Raw genomic sequence first — 20,906 nt, forward strand, 5'->3', positions numbered from 1 at the left:
AAGAAATCTGTTGTGAGTTACTGCTTACAGATGTGGCGAATCCTCCAGCAAAGGTTAAAATCTGTGGCACGGTTCTCTTGTTACACCAGCTGCAGCGCGATGCTAAATCACTGCCTCAGCAGCCAGCTCTTAATAAGCCCCGAGTTCCACAAACTGCTAAACAGGCTGGTGTTTGTGAGGATCAATTTTTTGTGATGCACTGAGTTAGAAAATCTCGATTTATCTTGATCTATCTTGATTTAGAAAAATCTTCAGGTTGGAAAAAGTAAGGATGAAAAGTGAAGTGTGAATGACAGGGAGAGAAGGCACATCAGCACAAGAGCACAAAAACCCAGAGAAAATAAGATTATTGCATGCATTCGGGCCTTCCACATCCTCCATGATTTGATCACGGCTATGGAAACATAGTGTAAATATGGACAGGACACATTTGCGATATTGTATATGCACCTGCTGAGCCTTCTTGCTAGGGAGCAAACATCCTGTCACAGCTTCACACCTTTCTGGTTTGGCCACAGGGTTAAAAAAGAACTCTGGCAGCATCGCGGTTGCATCCGAGGCCTGAAAGAGGAGGGTCCCAGGTAAAACGGAGGAGAAGAGACTGGCTTTTCTCTGCAGCAGAACATTAGGAATTCATTTCCTGATAACAGACTGCTCGGGCCGTTGCAGCACCCATGGGTACGGCAGCAACCATGGGTCCAGACTGAGGAGCCAGGACTGTCCCGTGGCACGGGGGGGGCACTGTGCTGCTCTCGGGGACCCCCCATATGCACACTTGCTGCACACTCGTAATTTCCCCAGACCTTATTTTGTGCATATTTTTGTGCTCTTCGGGCAGTGTGCTCTTCTAGACACCCGTCTGCACTAGAGAGAAAGAAAGAAGCAGGCAAAAAAAAAAAAAAAAGGAAGGGAGGGAGGATTATGGCTTTAAGAATCACAAGATCCATGGACTTTTTTTTTTTTTTTTTAACACTGACAAAATAGAAATCATCCATTCACCAGGGAGGAGCGAGGGCATGAAATACAGGAGAGGCGTTTTGATGCCCAGCAAAGAGAGGGGGAGAAGAGGAGCAGCGCTCCCGCCTGCGTGTTTCTCTGCCGGGAATGTTAATGCCGTCAGAGGTAACCGAATGAAGCGGGAAGTCTGGCGGAGGTAGGGAAGCGGGAGGCAGATCCGCAGAGGCCAGCCGCCCCCGGAGAGCTAAGCGCCGCGCTGGCGGGAGGGACGCGCTCTGCCCGGAAGCAGGCAGCGAGCCTCCTCCGGCGGGCGCGCACCTGGGGTGCTCCTCGCCCTGCTGTTCCCGGAGCGGGAAGACCACGCGGCCCCGGGGAGGGCACCGGGCTGTGCCTTCTGCTCCTGAGGGATGAGGCGCCCGAGCCTGCGGGAGGCGAGCAGATGAGGATGTCTGCTGACAAGTCCAAATGATATTCTCAGGTGAGTGCTTTCCTTGAACAAGCTGCTGGAGCCGGAGTCTTTCTCCCCCCCCACCCGGTGACTGCTCCCATCCTGGCTTGTCCCTGAGCCTTTGCAGAAGGCTCAGGTGTCCGTAGGTATTCGGGGATCTGCAGCATTTCCGTAGTACCTGTGAGTCCCTAGTGCCGTGGGAAACTAGATCGGGAGATGCCTGCTCTGTACCTGCGTGCCGCTGTCCTGCTTGTACCCCCGTTGCTGAAAGCACCGGAGCATCAGGAATTAGTTCTGGCTTATGGGCTCTCTGTCTTAAAGTCTTCAGTGGAAGCACGTTGTAGCAACGGTAATGGTCGTGCTGTGATGTTTTGCATTAAGGACTGGGACATACTTGCCACATCAGAACGGCAGTGGCCATTAGGCTTGTTTCTCGGGGAGCGTCAGTGCGTGCTGCTTGTGTTTGTGCATGTGATTTCCAAAGCTTCTGCTGATGTGACTTCATGTTCCTGCAAATAGAGCTGTTACTCCATGTGTCTCATTTCCTACATTTTATCAAATAGCTTGTACGCTGAAGTTGGGCATGAGCTCCCTCTCTAACATATAAAAGGGAAAACAGACAATAACTTGTAAGTTAATAGCTGGGAGCTCTGGCATGACAGTCACTGACACACGAGAAGAGAAATACTCTATGCAGAGTAACCTACTTTTTCTTCCCTCGATTCTGCCACTGCTCATAGAGGTGGAGTTTGCTTAACTCTTTGTACAAAGGCTGCTTTGTTGTGTGTGAAAATCACGTTGTTTCGACAGCCTGCAAAGAAAATGACCGTAACAAAAATAACAGTATTTCCTTTCTACCCAGTTGTCCATCTATTAAAGATTCATTGTGCTCCCTGTAATGTTTTTGGTTTGCTGAGAGACGCAGAGTAAGTCAATAGTGTTACGCAGAAGGCTTCGCTTTGAAACTGTCTTGCAAGACCTGCTCTCACTATTGCTTAATAAGCCAAGAGTGTTTGGGTCCAGGGAGGCATCAGCATCCTGTAGGCTGCCCACGTGCACCCAAGCCCGGGCTCTGTTGGTACCGGGCCCTTTGCAGGCAGCGCCTTTGCTTCCCTTGCCCACGGCAGTCTGCAGTAATGAGTCCAGCAGTGGGTCTCTGCACAGAAAGCATCATCCTGACTTCCTAGAGCAAAAGCGTTTGCCGAGGGCTGCTCAGGCTGGCTCGGGTTGTTTTGCTGCGAGCTCCAAGGTAGCAGAGGCAAGAAGGGGTCAAACACCGGACTGAGCTCTTTGTGCTTGTTCACATACTGCAGAGAATGTGAACGTGGAGCTCCAGAGCCCCCACCACATCTTTGCCAATGAGGACTTGGTCCACAGCCCACTTAAGTCAGCGGGAGCCTTTCCATGAGCTTTAGATCAGACATTAACTAAGACTGTGTTGTTTGAAGATTGTGCCCCCAGAGAGCCTGACAGCGTGAACCGACTGCGCGGCGGCATGCCTGCTCTGCCAGGCCGTGCAGAAAGGCTGTTCCCAAATGGCCCGTGAGGTGCCCAGCGCGGCACCAGGCTGTATCAGCTGCTAAGTGAAGCCTTCTAAATGGGGCGCTACGCTGGTGTGGCAGCCTTTGGCAGGGGCTCCTCAGGTCCTGAGATGAAATACTCCAGGAAGACTGCTGGGGACCATATCTTTTCACATTTCTGTTTAGGAGGGAGCAAAGTATTCCTGACTCCAACTTTTTTGAGACTTGCTAGGGACTGTGGCTCCAGTCTTTAAAAACATCGCTCATTCATTTTCTTTACTGTACACACCACATCTGGACCCCTCCTGTGAGCGTACCATGGGAAAGAGCACTGCGTTGAGATCCTGTTGAGATTTGAACCCTTGCACCATGTCATCAGCAAGAGTTCTTATGGCTAAATGCACATCAGCTCCCTCTGTGTACACTCTGCTTGTCAGTCGTCTGCTGTGTTTCATCCTTGAGTTAATTCATTTTGTACTTAACATTCAAGTCTTGGTGTGGTATGCAAGAACCTGGAATGACACAGGTCGCACCACTGAGACATCAGGTCAATCAGCATTTTCATTAGGGTTGAATGGTTTTAATGTAGTCATAAAATCAGGCTCCAAAAGCAGGGATTTGACATACAGCATTTAAAAGTCAGACCAATCTGACCCTTTCTGAGCGTGAACTCCTATAACTTAAAAATGGTGCCTTATGAAAAGGCTTAATGGTGTTAATGTTAACTGACCCTCAAAAAATATAATTAATTATTATTAATTGCTATAACATACTTACATCAGTCTGTATTGCCATTATGGCACCATACAGCACCAGACAGTCCTTACCCCAAAAGGCTCCTGCTCTAAATAAGGTCGCTTCTTGGAGTCTCGTGCAGCCCAAACAGAAAGATTTTAGCAAAGAGATGCAGGACTGGGCTTTGAACTTACCAAGAGCATCTGCTGTGTCCCATACATCTGGGCTATTGTCACTTCGCCTATGACAATTCTAGGCCCGAAAGATTTCTTTCCAGTGGCCATGCGATTCTAAGCAAGCTGGGGTCCTGGGGGCCGTCAGCGTCGTACCCTTTGCACAGCGCAGGTGCATTCGGGAAGCAGAGAGAGGTGGAGAAGGGAAGACTTTTGCAGGAGTTGGTTAAATCCATTTCTGTAATGAGTGCTTCCTCCATCTTAGTAGAGGAATTCAGAAAATCACTTTCCCAGGTTTGGGCCAAAATTCCCCCACAGAGGAGTCTGATATCAGGTGCCTTAGTAAAAGCCCCTCTTAGCATGACACTGCATACCCTCACGTGACCCAGCAGTCAGTGGGAGCTCTGGGCAATCAGGCCGCTGCAGCTCCAGCCAGAACATGCTCAGATGTCCCTGGATAGATGATGCAGAGCATCTGCAAATACTGATTCCAACTTTTGCTTTCCAGTTGGCTGTTGATCAGTTATAAAGCCAATTAATTCTACTTAAAAAGTCCAGCACAGCCCACTGTGAAGTCTGTATTACCAGCTGGTTTTCCCAAAATATACAGCACAGGCTGTTTTGACAACAGTCTACTAAGCTGAATATTTCATAAGTATTTAGGGACATGGATTAGCTCTGGTTGTCTCTGAAAGAGTTATTGTGGTCAGTTAAACCAGTTTATAAAAAAATGTCCTGAGAAGCTGTGTCTCTGGGGCCACAGTAGCTTTGCAGAGGCTGTTAAAGGGGGAGCGAGCAGATGAGCAAGATCTGACTAGCACACCCTGAGAGAGCGAAGGGTTGTGGGGGTTATTGTTTATTGTCAAAGAAATGACTTATGACATTGGATTTCCTTAGAATAGTTATTAATACTTTACAACCCATCTAAAGGTACTAGCTAAATCTATATGGCTTCTAGTGTCTGATGTGTGGTGACCTGCTACCACAACAGGCTGCCCCGGAGAGATTGTAAATCTTTATAGTTGCTAGCTTCTGATTTATTAGTATTTCAAGCAGTAAAGCTACATATTTTGGAGGTTTTTAGCCAAAGATCATGGTTTCTAAGCCCAGGGCATAATTTGCAGAAGAGCTGGCAACTTCTGTATTCCTTAAGGAATATCCTGGAAAAAAATGTTAATCCAACAGAGATGTTTTTCTGTGCATGAGGTATGAGAAAAAAGTAGTTACACAAAGAACATCCAAAAATTTGAACAGGCTTTGCAAGCGTTGTAATCTGGTATCTCATAAGATCTGCCAGTGCACTTTATCTTGTGTGCTCACAACAGCAAGCCTAAAGTTTCCTGAAACATCTCCACATACCAAATCCAAAATAAATCTTCATCTTTTCCTCTTTGAATTTGTTCTCTAGCAGCAACTTGTCTTGGCATGGAATATTAGCCATATGGACACTAGAATATCTGCTTTGACCTTGACCTCAGAATAAGTGCTGCCAAAATGTGAAGATAACTCTGGCATTTCATTTCCAAGAGTGATGCTCCAAGAATATAGCATGATATGGAGGATGCATTTTTCTCTTTGACTAGGTGTTCTGCTAAGAGCATATTGTCTGCAGCTGGCTAGGTCCCAGACAATGGTTTATTTGGAAGACATATTTACTTTATTTCAGAAATAAAAAATAGCTAATTTTAACATTAGTCACTGGCAAGTACATTACTTATAACTGGCTCTCATTACATTATCAAGTCAGTGTTTTGATCTGGATACTCTGCAGAGGAGCAGGAGGCTGCTGGGGGCAAGACGAGATGAATTTTGCTGGTGGCAGACTTCTGCGCTGTTCTGGTTCAGCAGTAATGGTTAGTGGTCAAAGTGTAGCACTTAGCTGCATAAAAGGAATAAGGACTACTCCTTTGCTCAGTTTGTGCTTTATATAGTATATCGCTTGCAAATGGATGTGGACGATGCGCAGGACTCTGAATAAACACATTTCATGGCGTTTGCGTCAGACCAACATGCAGCAGAGCCTTAGGACACCTAATCAGAGATGGATGTTGATTTTCACAAGTCCCTTTCTTCCATTTTCTGCTGGTGCCCATACCAAATATTTCCAAGTAAGTTAGAGCTAAACGGCCTAACAGCATTTGCAGAGAAAGCTGGCAAGGCTGGGAGGGGGAGGAGGGTGGAGAAGGGGGCAGGAAGGTGCCCACAATCTCGACCGGCAGGCCACCATTACACAACTGGGGGTACTGCCATTCTGATGAGCTTGGCTCCCAAATTTGTTTGGGCTGCAGCATCTTTCACCTTGAGATTGCTGGTTACAATTCGCACCAGCACAGCGCTGATGGTGCCAGCTGATGCTGTTCGATGAACTGTGCAGAATGCACTCAGTCCATGTGCTTCCTAGTGGGCAGAGGGCCACATTGCAGCTGACAGCTTCAACATATGGAAATGGTGACGTGTGATTGATGTGGTCCCTGCAGGTCGCAGTAACTCAGGGCATATTAGCCCTGCATCCTGGGGAGGCTTACGCTATTGCAGCTGCCCAGGTCCATTATCTGCACTACGAATAAATGGAAGAATTGATGTCCCCAGTAGTGTGAATCTGGCACATCATGAAATGATGTGTACTGCAGTTGGAGGTGAGAGGCAAACTTCACAGAATCAAATCCCACAGCACATGTAAGCGCAGCACAGGATACAGACAAACATTTGTACGTGTGTGTGAAAGGGCGGTTGTGTTAAACTGGGTTGTAATCCTAATAATAACATGATTTTTTTTAATGGCTGTGATAGCTACATTTTCTTATTCATTTTTAACATTCACAGATTTTCTACCTCTCATACTGTAAATAAGAGACAAAATTTCCCAAAGTTGCTAAATAGCATTGGAACCTAGGCAGCCACCTCATCAAACATCCCTCACTGGCCCCATTTCTTGATCAATGACAAATTCGGACCTAATTTTCAGCAAGGACTAAACAACTGCTCTCTCGAAAAACAGATTGCTTAATGGCATCCAGAACTAGAGGCAGCCAAAAGTCAGATTTTGCAGCCAAAAGAGTGAGCAGGCTAAGGTTCCCCACAACGATATGGCTACTTATCTGGAGGCCTGCTGGCCAAAACCGAAATGAAAACGTATTTTTTGCATCTACCACTGCAGAATAGGATGCTTTGTAGCTTCTATGGGGAAATCACCTGCAGCTGTGTATGGTACTTTAAAGCACTCTCCTGAATCCGTTTTGCAAGGTCCCATCTCCTTTCACTGTGGTGACTCCCTGCAGCGTTTCCCTTCCCACCTCGCAGCTCCTGCGGCCCTGACAGCTTCTCTTTCCTCGTGCTGCTCTCCTGGAGAAGCCGACAAGCCGAGGCGCGAGCTCTTCCTCCACGAAAGGTATTCCCCGCTGCCGGCTGTGCCGCCTCGGCTCGAGGAAGTCGAGCACCAACAGGGAGCGGAGTGCTGCGATTCCCAGCCCGCCCGTGCCCACCTCGACCTCGCATCTCACTCTCGCTCTCTGTTTTTTTCCATCCAGGTGTTCTGCTGATCTTGGCGCTCACAGAAGAGCTGGTGTTTTCTGTTCAGGTACTGTCTCCCGCTGCGTCCTCCTCTCAGGGCTTCCTGATGGACACTACCACTATCACAGCCATGGGGACAACACCTCGTCACAAAGACCGTCGCACCACGCAGCCTGCTCCCACGTCTGCTCGCACGGTTCCCCCTCCGCCTAGCCCGACGGAGAAAACGGCCCTGTCCGCCGGCCGAAAGCAAGCAAGCGGCCATCGCGCTGGCGAAAAGGAAAGGTATCATTTGTACAACCAGAGTGCTTTGTACTCAGGACAGACTCGCCCCAAGGGGAAAATATTCCGGGATTTCAAAGGGAACTTCACAGAGCCTTCAGAGCCTTACCTAAAGACAGCCCTGCACTCCCCCTTCCCCACCTTGAGCAGCCCTTTCACAGACCACCCGTTTCCCTCTCCGACTGCAGCTTCCAGAGATCCCACCGGCACGGGGCTGGCAAGAACTACGCACCCGGCCCCTTCTCCCCCCAGCAGCACCTCGGGAGGCCTTAGGAAAGCAGAGCACGGGGATGGGACGGAGCCAGCTCTGCAGAAAGCGGATTTTGCCACCACAACTGCTGGACCATCGACTGATCCTGAAGCAGTGTCGATGCCTTTTAACCGCCCCCACTATGATATATGGGATATGCTGAGCAAAAACAGCTCTTGGGTAACCTTGAACCTCAGTACAAATGTCCCGTTGTTTGGTGGTCCTGGAACTGCAACAGCAGCAGCGGGTCACTCGGTTCAGACCAGTTTCGAAGTCAATGTCTCCTCTCCAGCAGCAGGCAATCCCAGGGGAGCTGCCCCAACGCAGCACGGCGTGGTGACTAACGCCACCGTGTTCAGCAGCGTGCTCTCCACAGCGCCTGCCACGAGGTTATCCAGCTCCATGTCCACAGCTGGCTCCACTGCAACCGGCAACTTCCTAAACAGACTGGTTCCTGCCGGGACCTGGAAACCTGGCGTGCTGGGAAACATCTCCCACGTCACTGAGGGGGACAAGCCTCAGCACAGGGCAACCATCTGTCTCAGCAAGATGGACATTGCCTGGATTATCCTGGCTATCAGCGTACCTATATCCTCATGTTGTAAGTTAATTGCCACTTTCTTTTCTTTTCCTTTCTTTCTTTCTTTCTCTCCTTAAAATACAGAGTTTGGCCCTATGATTCAAGGACTAGATGGAGGGCTAACAGTGGCAGGGCAGCTTGAGATAGATGAGAAACAGTCACTAGACAGATTACACATTCACTGACCAAAATACTTAAGATTAACAATCTCCAGGACTATAACATTTTCATACAAAGCACACTTGCTCTGTTGCTATTAGAAATCCCTTCGCCATTCTGGGCTATCCATTTGATGATATAAGACAAAGGCTGAACAACTCCAGAAAGCAAAGCAGCTTTACTTCAAATTTTTTAGGCAAGTAACCAAAAATTACACAGCTCTGCAATCTAGGAACTGCTGTATTCTACCCTGGAACTGGATTTAAAAAAAAATACACTGCTAACCCCAAAAGAGTAATGATAATTTTAATAGCTAATGCCTTAGAGAACACCAGTTTTCATGTACTATAAAATATTTCATTGCAGGCAGTTTGTGAACTATCTGATTTTGAAATCTCATCATTCTGATAACCAGATTGCTATTTTCCTTTATTTTAATTCTGAGTCTGACTTTGTAGCTACCTAGAGAACGAGAAGAATTTGAATTTTTTTTGATTTTTAGACAACAGAAACCAGCCAACTGCAGGACCAGTACAACTTAGGTTTACAGACCTGGCTTAGGATCTCGTCATTTGACTACATTGCAAAAAAAAAAAAAAAAAAAAAAAAACGTGATTGAATTATGAGAAAGCTTGTGAGTAGACACTGGCGTATCCCCTGCCCAACTGGGTAATATCAGCAACGTGAGACAGTATATTATTCTCTGACGTTTCACTCTGCGGAACCAAGAAGAAGCTACTAAATAGGTTATGGGGTGTGATTATACTGATCTGTCTGAAGTGCAAATAGCGATGGAGAGAAACAGGAACATAAACATTTGCCAGCCGTTGCTAAAGGGTAAAAGGGTAGCGGCCAACACTATTGAGTATTAATCCTGTTATGTACAGCCATGAGCTATACTGAGGACAAAGTTAGTGAGTTGACTGAGACAGTCTAACAGCTTACTCACACCAAAGGGAGCTGCTCTGTTCTTCTGCCCTCTCCAAGGCTCGGCTTTGCAGCCCTGCCCCTTCCCTTCTGCCTGGTCCTAAACTGACACCTCTGCAAGTCAGTTCAGGCCGATAAACTGGTCAAAAAATATTCACTTTGTTCATTTTTATTTTTCTGTCCACACAGTGAGCTGAATCAGCTCCGCACAGGGTCAGATAGACACGAGATCCGGAGCGGGTGAAGGTGCAGGAATACACACCTGGGAGGGGAGCAGGACTAACCCTTTTGTCGGCTGCAGACCGTTAGACTGGCTCAGCAGCTCTGTTAGACCTGCGCTATCTAGGACCACTACTACCAACTTGGGTAAAACCACTAGTGAAATCAAAACTTAAATATTTATGATTGACAACCAAAATAAAGTGAAAGCAAAGCACAAGTGTATGCATATACAATTTCACATACTTCTGTGAAAGATGGAGAGGAGAAACTGGGATATACGAAGCACAACATGATGATAAGCAATATTTGAGGATACAATGAACAAAAATCTTGCTGGTAGAAATACAAGATCAAGCAAATTCTTTCAAGCATTTTGTTTAGGATTAGTGTTCAGAGAGAAAACTGATCTGGATAATATGGGCCCAAATAAAACGCAAACATAGGAAGCATACCCAATGTATAAATTTGTGTATGTCTCTTCCCACAATGTCCCATATATGACCAATAGCTACCAATAATAATAATAATAATATAAAGAGTTTTGACAGGACTTCTAGCCCATTATAGATTAGGATTTAAACTTACCTTCTTATCATATGTCCCATAACAGAATGGGTTCGTAAGACTGTGTCCATTTTGTTTCTTGATGTTTGTAAGCTACATTTTTGAAAAGGCAAGTGTTATTTTAAAAATCACCTATACCAGCTCTGATACAACTTAATGTTTTTATGATTCAGATATCTAGGTCCTGTTTTCAGGACCAGATTTCAGAGGATGGTCTTCAGTGGGACTCTCCTTTTAAAATCTGGGGATCCTCAAGTGTATTTCAGAGTTGCAGTGAATGGCAGATAGACATTTAAATGTTCCGTGGTCTGGCTGAAGTTGTATTGGCATAGTTTATCCCTATAAAAAGGGAACAATCAGTTTTACAAACCTAAAGCATTTTTATGCCTGTGTCAACATAAGAGGGTAAAAGCAGAGAAACTCTACAGTTAGTTAGCTGACAAAATTAAATGAGTGGAAAAGAGAGTCCAGACCAAAACAGATTTACTGTTGAAAACCATGCACAATCTCCTAAGGCGCTTCTGCAAATTTTACCCTGCGAGCGTCTCCAAACTATGAAACAGCTGTGTGAAACAGCTTGTCCCGGCTGCACCAGCTGCAGGGGTGCTCTGAGGCCGTCGGTGTCCAGGGTTTGCCCGTCCAGCGGCAGATCCCCCCTTTTCCCCCCGAAAAGCCAGGTTTCAGGCGCGTGCGAGGGCTGCGGCGCTGGGCCCGGGCGCGAAGGGGATTGCCGCCACCTTCCGGACGCGGGCGGAGGAGGACACGGGGCCCTGCGCCCGCCGGCACCTTCCCTTCTGGTTTTGATGGAAGGGGGGCTGCAGAGGCTGCTGGTAAGAGACAGCTGAGGAATACAGCCACTGGGGTTTTCTAAAGGCATCTTCAAGGGATGAACGTGTGTTTCGTTGGGAGCTTTGGGCACAAGCTGATGGAGACGCTGTCCTGCTCCTGCCTTGGGACAGGCAGGACAGTATCTGGAAAAGTATCTTGTTAAATACTTCCAGTGCCTTTGGAGGGAGCAAGCCATGGAGAAAGTCTCTGAGGACTTCCATATTGAGAGGTGACTGCTACCCCGAGGGGCAGGACCCTCTGGTATGCTGCCCCAAGCTGCGGGCTAGTGCATTGAGGGAAGCTGGCCAGACCCACAGAGATGTCTGCTGAGACATCATCCTGTGAGAAGGGCCAAGCCAACCGCACCAGGGGGAGAGAGATGGCTGGGCAGCCCTGAGGCAGGGAGGTTACAAATGAGAGACAGGGAAAGTTGGCACAGAGAGGAAACTGAAGCCTTTCCATGGTAGGGGAGCATCATCCCCACAGCCCTTGGCGTGGTATCCCCACTGGAAGAGCTGCCCAGGATGCAGAGCTCCTCCTTGCAGAGGAGAGTCCCTGCAGGGGCTCCTCAGCAGCCTGGCTGCAGCCCAGAGTTTGCTCCCCGCTACAAGTAGGAAACCGAAGAGAGTTTGTTCAGCTTTGCTTTACCCTGGCATTTGAGCCGCCCTGCGCCTGCGCTCAGACTCTCACCAATAGGTAGTCCCAATCCACATCCAGATTAGTGTGGTGCCTGCCAGCTGGGCTGGTGGCACAGCTCCACACCTATGGCACTGGCCTGAAGAGCCAGGCCTTAGGAGATCACCTCCTTAAATAAGAGATGGGATTTGTCTTCCCAGTCCCTACATCTTTCTGAGGATACATAGGTTTCTGAGTCCCACTGACATCCCTTAAAGTTCTAGCCAGAACAGTAGTTCTTTAATGTTTGAGTAGGAATGCACCTGCCACACCTGCTACATGCATTTGGGGAAATCAGTTCACCTTTTGGTGAAATTCCATTTTGTGATATAAATACGGCAGGTAAAGCTGCTTGCTCCATATGAGAGCTACAAAAATGAAGGATTCTCTATCATTATGTTCCCAGAAAAGCAAAGTAGTATATAACACTGATATCAGTATTTTCTGCATGTCATGGTTCCAGTTATTTTTATCATGTCCTTCAGGCAGCCTTGAACATTTTGTGTGCGTGTGTATGTGTGCGCGCCAGTCTCATGCACCCTGCTGCAAGGCAGAACAAGACAAGCTATGAACTCATTTTAAAACTCACAAGCCCAGTCTTTGGGTTCCCGGTACATACAGTTCTGTAATTATAGAATTATATGATAAAATGGTGAAGAATAGAACGTTGCAAATCAGATGCCCAGAAGTCAATTCATTTAGTCAGTTCTGCTGACATTAGACGATGTGAGAGGGACACCAAGTCTCCAAATGGAAACATCAGCAGAACTCAAAGAGTAAATGAAGAATTGCCTTGGACCTAACCCCACCTAGCTTGTATTTCACGGGCTGGGACACTTTCCAGAATTATCTCACTCACTTCCCCAATTGAAAAACCTGGGTATGTTTGTTTCCTGGTCTGAGAGCAATCCCAAGCCCTGAGCCCAGTCTCCAAGTGGGAGCTCAGACCAAGCATGAGAGGAAGCTGCTATCTCCAGAATGTAAGCAGCTATGGTCACTAGCAAAATGCGCTGTGGTACCATTAAAAGAGCAAAGGTTGAACAAATACAGATAGCCCAGGTAACAGACACAGTGAGGCTTGTTTGCCACTGCCTAGTCCATAATTCGTTTCAGGGCCAGAAAGAAGCCAGTGCCCGAAGTGGAGTTCATCGGCAATTCTTAGCCCCTGAATTTGCACATTGAAATTTCTTCCTCCAGAGTAGTAGCAGGTCAATGAATAAGTATTAGAAAAGCTTCTGAACTCTGTGAACCTCAAATGTCTGCAAAATTTCCAAGATTCATGCTATTTCCTAATATGTATGGTAATCTTTGTGTGGGGAGCTTCCAGCTGACCCAGGGACATCACTGAAATGTCCTTCTCCTGGTGCTCAGTATTAGCTTTAAAATGGAATAGTAGAAGGGAAAAGTCAGTTTAGCTTTCCCAACTCCTACGAAGGATTCAGGTGAACGTTTGAAGGACAGGAGTTAGTCCTTCCCCTGCCCAGGGGCTCCCATCGCTGAAACAGATGCGATCCTGCAGCATTAACAGCGGCACTTTCTGTGCCCTACGAGGCCATTGCAAAACACAGTGGGAACGAGGAGAGGGGAATCGCAGGCAGCGTTCGGCTCTGCTGTAGTTACTGCTGTTTCAAAACTCTTCCAAACCGTCTCTGCCACGTGGGTATTTCATCCACCGACTGTGCCCCAGGCGACCAGTGCGACGGCCTGTAGTTCTAGTGATGGGAGCGAATGGTCGTCGAAGGGTAGACGCAGACCTGTACCGTGCTCTGCGAGTGCGCGGGCCTGTGCTTAGCTACATTGATTTCGCTAAGATGTGCCGATAAAGTCTTCTCGGCCATCTAATATGAGGAAGAGAGGGAATGCCCTCATTGCAGCCCTGCCGTCTCCCCTCTCCCTCTTAAATGAGGTCTCCTCTGCTCTGAATCGAGGCATCTTCAGCCTCCTGCTGGAACGTGCCGTACTGGATTTCTGAGGGTGCTCGGGAATTCGTCCGCCACGCTCTTCCGTCCCTTTGCTCATCTGGGCTCTGAGGCCGCAGGCCAAGAGCGGAGTCAGCGGGGAAGAGCGGCGGTGCTGCTGCGCAGCGAAGAGCCTGTCCCTGGGGCACCAAGCAGCGACCGCTGACAGGGTACGAGCCCCCCACCCCTCCCCCGGGCCGGGGCGAAGGAGGGGGCACCCTGGGGAGGATCGGCGCTTCGCCGCGCTGGGCGGCTCTGCCGGCGTCGGTGGGGCTGCCTGCGCCGGCGCTCGCCGGCACCGCCAGCCCCTCAGGACGTCAGTGCTGACGGAGCGGCTGAAGCAAGATGAGTCCGAGACCGGGTGGCAGTAAGTTTGTTAACTTGTTAGCCGGCTTTTTTTGCAAGGTGCAGGAATGGTGCAGGAGGGTTTTTTTTTCCCATTAGTTTCATAAGAAGACCTCTTCCTTTGAATGAGACATAAAATCCCTGAACTCAAAGCCATTAACAATTTTTCTTAGTAGCTTTTTATTTTTTTTTTTAATTTTAAACAGACCTTTAGCCTGCACTTTTGTATTGCCATCTTATGTGAAGAGATGGGATGTGAAATTAGATCTGCGGCATATGGGTAGTTGCAGTGTTTGTCAAAACATACAAAGCAGCTTTGACCTCTCTGCTATCTTTTCTTCCCTCTAGGCTATAACTCTAATAAATTAATTTTGGCTGTAGCTGAGAAAATAATTTATTTTTCTGCTTCTTGAATATTTCCTCTCTTCTTTCCTATCATGAGGGATTTAGAAATTACGTAGTGAATTTATAGCTGGGCACTCCCTATTTCATGCATGCAAATCAAAGTAAGTACATATCCAGCTACCTGTCTGCCAGTATAAATTGAGTAGATTATGAGCACAAATACTCAGTTAATTCCACAGGTATAAAATAAGCGCAAGAAGCTTAAGCCTTACTCCACAGACTAAACCCTTGTACGTGCCTCAAATTCTGCTGGAGCAAGGACCAGTGGGAGCAGTATGTTCGTTCCAGCGGGTTTGGCTAGCTTTCCTAAAATTGCCAAGATTTCAAATCCGAACTGAAACAGAGATGACTAAACTGAAAGCGATTCCAGAAAATACGTTCACCCATCTCTGTGTCCAGCCAGCCTGCTGTGGAAGCATTATTCTAGCATCACTGCGAGCAGCGGGTATCTGTGGCCTTAAGACCAACCAGTCAGTTAAATCAACACTTTTCACTTTCTGCTCACCTAGTTTTGCCTAACTGCTCTGCTACAAGCTCAAGTGTTTCAGCCCTCAGAAGCTAAAATGTGTTCAACAGCTATGAGAAAAAGGCAACGCAGACACCACAAGGCAAACACAGGAACAGGTGATGCTCTAGCCGTCTTATCAGTAGACCTCGTATCCTGATACAGGTGATGCTGGCAGACAAAAGAAATCCCAGTTCTGGGCTGACCTGAGGGAGGATTTTTTTCTGAAGGCCAGTAACGCTACCCTGGAAAATGTGAGCTATGCAAGCGAGACGTTGGAGAGGCTCCTTGGTGCCACCTCAGGTCCCCCTCGCTGAGGAGCCCGTCTGTCCCTATGTGCAGGCTCTGATGTTTCAGAGCACGACCACAAAATACCTAAAAGCCAAGCTACGTATGACAGGGACAAGAATCAGCAGCAATTTAAAGCAGAAAGTTTTGGTATTGAAGGTATACAAATCAGATTTGGTATTTGAGACTTCATGAATTATGATTGTGAATTTGATATTTGAGACTAGGACAGGTATCTCTCACTGCCCATTTGCTAACGTGCTCATCACTGCAGTGTCTGAACACACCAGAAGAAGATCTGTGTAGTGGCCTTCTTCGCATCTTTGTGAAGTGTCCCCCGTCCTAGAGGGCCTGTGAATCCCTGCTTAGAGATTAAAATACCATCCAGCTATGACACCAGAGTCTTTTCATGAGCCAGGCAGCTGCATCTTGAAGATTAAACTTACATCAAATGCATATCCTGCCAAGCCCAAAGCTTTATCTGCTTGGCCTGGATTCTGATTTAACTGTGGTTTTGTTGATTGAAAGTTAACTGCTAACTCAAAGTTAATTGTATGAATGAAGGTCGCCAGCACTCTCCTTAGGTAACTTTAAAAACAAATCCATGTTATGGATGAGTCGTTATTGAACGGGAATAACCAATTTCTTGATGTGTTTCTATTGACAGCAGTTCTGCTGACAGTCTGCTGCATGAGGAGGAAGAAGAAGACATCTAACCCAGAAAACAATTTGAGCTATTGGAATAATGCTATTACCATGGACTACTTCAACAGGCATGCTGTAGAGTTACCGAGAGAGATCCAGTCCCTGGAGACTTCAGAGGTACCTCACTTGCATAAGAAGTGTCTACAAAATTTAACTGAAGTCAGGTTGGAAGAAAGGGAGAGGAAAAAATGTTAGTAAAGCCTTGAAATCCCTATGCATATTCAGGGAAACAACTTTTCAAGAAGGACCCACTCACACAAGTGTACTAGGAGATGCAATAAATATGTCACCAAAAACCAGCTGTCATTCTATTCCCAGGCTTTGCAGTTAAGCTCTATGTCACTGTGTGCTCCTGGGCTGAGGCTTTAACAGTAACTACCATTAGGTGCTTTTTTTTTTCCCCAGTTCATTTGAGTCTGTAGCCAATGTCTAGCACTACTACGAACAAGTAGCAGCACACTTTGGGCCAACCCATTACAGTCCTTCTAGCCTCTCCAGTGTGCATGTCCCACATTGCATTGTATATTGAGGGTAGTGGCAGTTAATGATATAAAGAAAACTTGTCACTGACATCTCAGGAACTGCCTGGAGCTTCTCAAAGAATAGTTTAGAGAATAAGTGTTCCTAGTACATCAAAAAATCAAAACTTGAGCCTCTGTGTAGTGCTGGTGTACACTGGTCACCCTTTACTCAAAGATTCTGACTGGTTCGGTAGGATAATTCATATTTGAGCAGGTGATCCTACTGATAGAAATGTTGTATTGTCTGGCCTCAAAGACAGACAAGAGTAATTTGGCTTAGTTCAAAGGTTTTTAGAAACTAGAAACAGTGGACAGGTTGGACTTAAACGAAAGAAATTTTCAAGAGATTAGCTAGCTGACAAACTCATCTCTGGTTAAATTACAAAAATTTGGGTTCAGAAAGGAGCCTTTGAGAAGGGACTAGACCACTCACAGTCACCTCATTAATTCCACTTTCCTGGCAACCATTTTGCTCAGGCTAAAGTAAGATTCTGGTTTATACTTACCAAGAAATAGCTTTCAAAGTATTGCACTATTCATGTATGGGATAGCCTCCAAAAGCTGTTGCTTGAGTCATTTAAAACTGATCAGCACATTACTGAATTAAGACGTTTCTCAGTTAGGTTGGAACCATATATTTGGCTCTGCCCTTAAAAAGAAGCTGGAAATGCACCTTGGAGGAATCAAACCTGGCTGACAGACAGCAAATTGTTGCAATGTATCATAAAAGTGAAAAAGAAAAAAAAAAAAAAAAAAAGGAAATGTGGAGGCTCAAATTCTGCTAAGATATCTAAAGCTTGGTACAATGGACTTTGGAATTCCTAGTTTGAGAAAAAGATCAGCCTGATTATCAGAGGAACTGTTCACTCGCAGCTCCAACTGCTATTGCCTAACTTACTGCAGTTCCTGAAAAGATCCTGAACTGGAGCACCCAAAAAATCAGGCAGTTTCTGAGGGCTGGGACCATGTCCAAGCAGTAAAAGTAATAGCCCATTTTTCACAAGCATTTGCACAGCAGTGGACTGCCCTGTGTACTCACAGAAGGGGGTGGGATGGGCTGGGCTGGGATGGGATGGGGTAGGGTGGGATGGGATGGGTAGCACTCATGCTGGTTTCCTGTCTTTCTCCTAGGACCACCTCTCTGAGCCACGCTCCCCAGCCAACGGTGATTACCGAGACAGTGGTATGGTCCTCGTAAACCCCTTCTGTCAAGAAACTCTATTTGTAGGACACGAGCAAGTGTCGGAAATATGACCCCATAGCTGCCCTTGTATTGCAGTTTCCTCTCGACTGTCTCCAAATTATAAATAAATATATATATTATAAATATAAGCTTTGTGTAACCCTGAACTACAAGAAATGTTTTCAGCTTTTTTCCCCTCTAAGAATTGTCACCTCTTTTTTATAAGTGTGGTAAAACTTTACAGAACAAACTGTGGCTTTATAAAATAAAGGTATTTCTAAGCAAAATGCCTGTCAGATAGGTTATTTTCTTCACTGTCATTTACAATCTACTGCTAAATATACTTGATAGTAAACATACTCACTGAGGCAGGTTTCGATGCAGGCAGTGTGTGTTTGGTACAGCATCCTGCAGTGGCTTAGGAACAATCTGGAGTTACATGACCTCTCTCCGCCTGGCTGAGAGTGTTCCTACTCAGTGACCATCCTTTACCCGCAGTTTTATAGTGAGATTACTTAGGTCACTCTTTTACTTTGAACTGCCAAGCTATAACACAAACCAGACCAGACAGGCTCTGTTGCCTCTAGCAGTCCCTACAGCTCGCGTGCCAGGTGTGTATCCTCTGCGTGACTCCAGTGCTGCCTGAGCGCTGGCTGGGATGAGCTTCCCCATGTCTCCCTCCCAGTTAAGCCCAGCTAAGATCTTCAAACTCCATGGCAGAAGAGCAGGGGAACAGGCTACAGAGGCAGTGGGGTGGTCACTGTGCTCCAGACAAACCTAATGCACCCATGGGATCCAGGACCACACAAGACATAGGCAAACAAGTCCAGGTAGTAATGTTGCTCATGACTCTTACAGATAATAGCTTAAGACTTAAACAGGAGTCTGAGGTTCCAGTTCCTGCTCTAACAGTGTCTTAGAGGAACAAGGACCAGAATGACCTCCCTTTTTCCTCCGTGAAGGCCCTAACCATTATGCTTTGGACTCCCAGCTGCTCCAGCCCAATGAGTCTTGAATTATTTCCAGCAGAGCAAACAGCCTGAACAGAAGGGACGTAGAGTGTCCCCTTCAAAGGAACAGAAATCTCTCTTCGGTTTATCAGAAGAGCTTGAAATCTGATGATTAGGAGCTTCCACCTTATATGCTTAGACTGCTAGTGCCTTTGAATCCAGGCTCTTTTCACTCCCTCTTTTTCTAAGACTTTCCTTCCTCTCTTAGGAATGAAAATGCAGTGTTTCAGATCAAGATGGTGTTTCAGTGCTACACAGTTAACTGCTAGATTGCATGCTGTAGTGGTATTATGGGAACAGGAGGGGTGAATGCAGCTTAAATGATGAATTAAAAATAGGCTCTTACAAGTAGAGAATAACATGGAACATGGAGTAGCTTTGCCTAAACTGATGTTCGAGTAACTGAGAACGGTTATTGTGGGACCAGTTTTCAATTTTTCTTCTGAGATGGCGTATTTTGTGTTGTTCACCAACTGAAACAGCCTTTGTCCGTTGAGGTCTCAGCCTTGGTGAGGAGCAGGTGATGAGACAGCAGGGGATTTACCCCCACGCTCCAGCTGGCTGCTTCGTGCCACTCACTGGCTGCTCAGGTTCATCGGCTGTTCGCATAGAAGGGGAGCTGCAGCAAGGCAGGGTTAGCGTCGGAGCACCATTAAACACGGGCCTTGCTCGAGGCGAGCTGTGTCTGTAACGGAAAAGGGAATTACGATCGTGGCACATCTGGTCCAGCTGTTCCCACCTGCAGAAACGTCCCAGTGGCTGTGGGTAGTCAGAGCAAGCTGAAAACTTTACTAACTGGCAGCTGCAATCTGATGGAGAGGTGGCCACCCTGGGGCCAAGGGCCCCCCTGTCTCTCTCCCTGTCCTGCACATGCTCTTCTGCACTTAGGCACCAATCTGAATCCAGGCCACAGGCTTTCTAAAACTAAAAAAAAATGTAACATCATGGTGGATCTTTCACATTTTTGGTTTTGTGTTCTGAATCAAAGAGTAACACACTACTTCCCTAGGAGGTGACTAGGGTAGCCATCAGCATGTGGCTGTATGTGGGCATGGATGGGCACTTTGGGAATGCATCTCTCTTCAGTGAGATAAAAGCTAGGCAGTATTCTGCCTACGGTCCTCATGGTCCAATACTAAACAGCCTCCTGGAAAATGTTGTCTTACTTATCAAAACCTCCTGAAAGTCTTGCCAGGAGAAGACAATCATATGAAAGCCTTCATCTTCTGACTCTGTGTACTTTAACAGGGAGGTAAAACGGGAGAATGAAACAACAGCAAGCTAAATTCAGTTCCTTTGGAAAGAAGTTGGTATTTTTACTTGTTGTTTTCTGTGTACAGTACTGCTTTTTTCAAGGCAAAACTCCTTTTTACTTGACACAGAGCAAATATACCAAAAATGTTATGTAAGAAATACTGGAGGACTTCTGTGATTTAGCCAGTATGTTTTGCTTGGTAATCTAAATTCAGGGTGCCTAGAAATCAACTGAAAATGTTTGCAAAGCTATGAGATGCTGTCGCATTCCCAGGCTTCCCATGCATGGGAAATGGCCCTCAGACTTAAAAACAAGCAAGCCCAACTCCATCCACAAGCCCAGCCGCCAGGATTAGGCTCAACCATAAGAAAGGATTTTCTGATTCTAGTCTATGTTAGCAAGGACTCATCGGATTGCCCCTATGCAAACCAACCCCCCATTAGGTCAGCGCCCAAGATCAGCGCATCACCGATGTGCCTGCAACGATGCTCCTGAACTGGGATTGTTTATCCTGAACTGGGACGATTCTGACATCGGAGCTGTGAAGCACCTGTTGGCCATGTGTTTTTCTACGTGTGTAGCCATGTAGGAAAAAAAAACATGTCAGGCATCTACCATGGCTCATCTAACACTGCATAGATGGTGTCCCACCACATCTCTCCCCACCTTGCCACAAGTCTCAGGAGCTGTTGCACCCTGCTCTTGCAGCCAACTATTGCTGCTCCATCTCCCTGTTAGGCAGCCAAAGCAAAATGGGTCCTTGTTAAGCACAGATCAGGTGCAATTAATATGTGATGTTAAACAGGATAAAGAGGAGTAGGTGTGAGAGTTGGCAGGCTGCTGGGGTTGAAGTGGTGTCTCTTGGGTGGGTGCTGAAGCCAAAGCACAGAGGAATAGTGCA

General features: G+C 46.7%; 1 protein-coding gene across 1 annotated transcript; it reads left to right on the top strand.

Moving 5' to 3' along the window:
- Window positions 1-1,621: 1,621 nt before the first annotated feature.
- Window positions 1,622-17,897, top strand: TMEM108 (transmembrane protein 108). Its single transcript, XM_062568478.1, has 5 exons — window positions 1,622-1,754; window positions 6,311-6,469; window positions 7,361-8,476; window positions 15,999-16,153; window positions 17,689-17,897. Exons 1-5 carry the CDS (start codon window positions 1,622-1,624, stop codon window positions 17,809-17,811), a joined length of 1,686 nt encoding a protein of 561 aa, XP_062424462.1. The 3' UTR covers window positions 17,812-17,897.
- Window positions 17,898-20,906: the final 3,009 nt, after the last annotated feature.

Source organism: Rhea pennata, chromosome 2 (genome assembly GCF_028389875.1).
Source record: "Rhea pennata isolate bPtePen1 chromosome 2, bPtePen1.pri, whole genome shotgun sequence".
Taxonomy (NCBI): domain Eukaryota; kingdom Metazoa; phylum Chordata; class Aves; order Rheiformes; family Rheidae; genus Rhea; species Rhea pennata.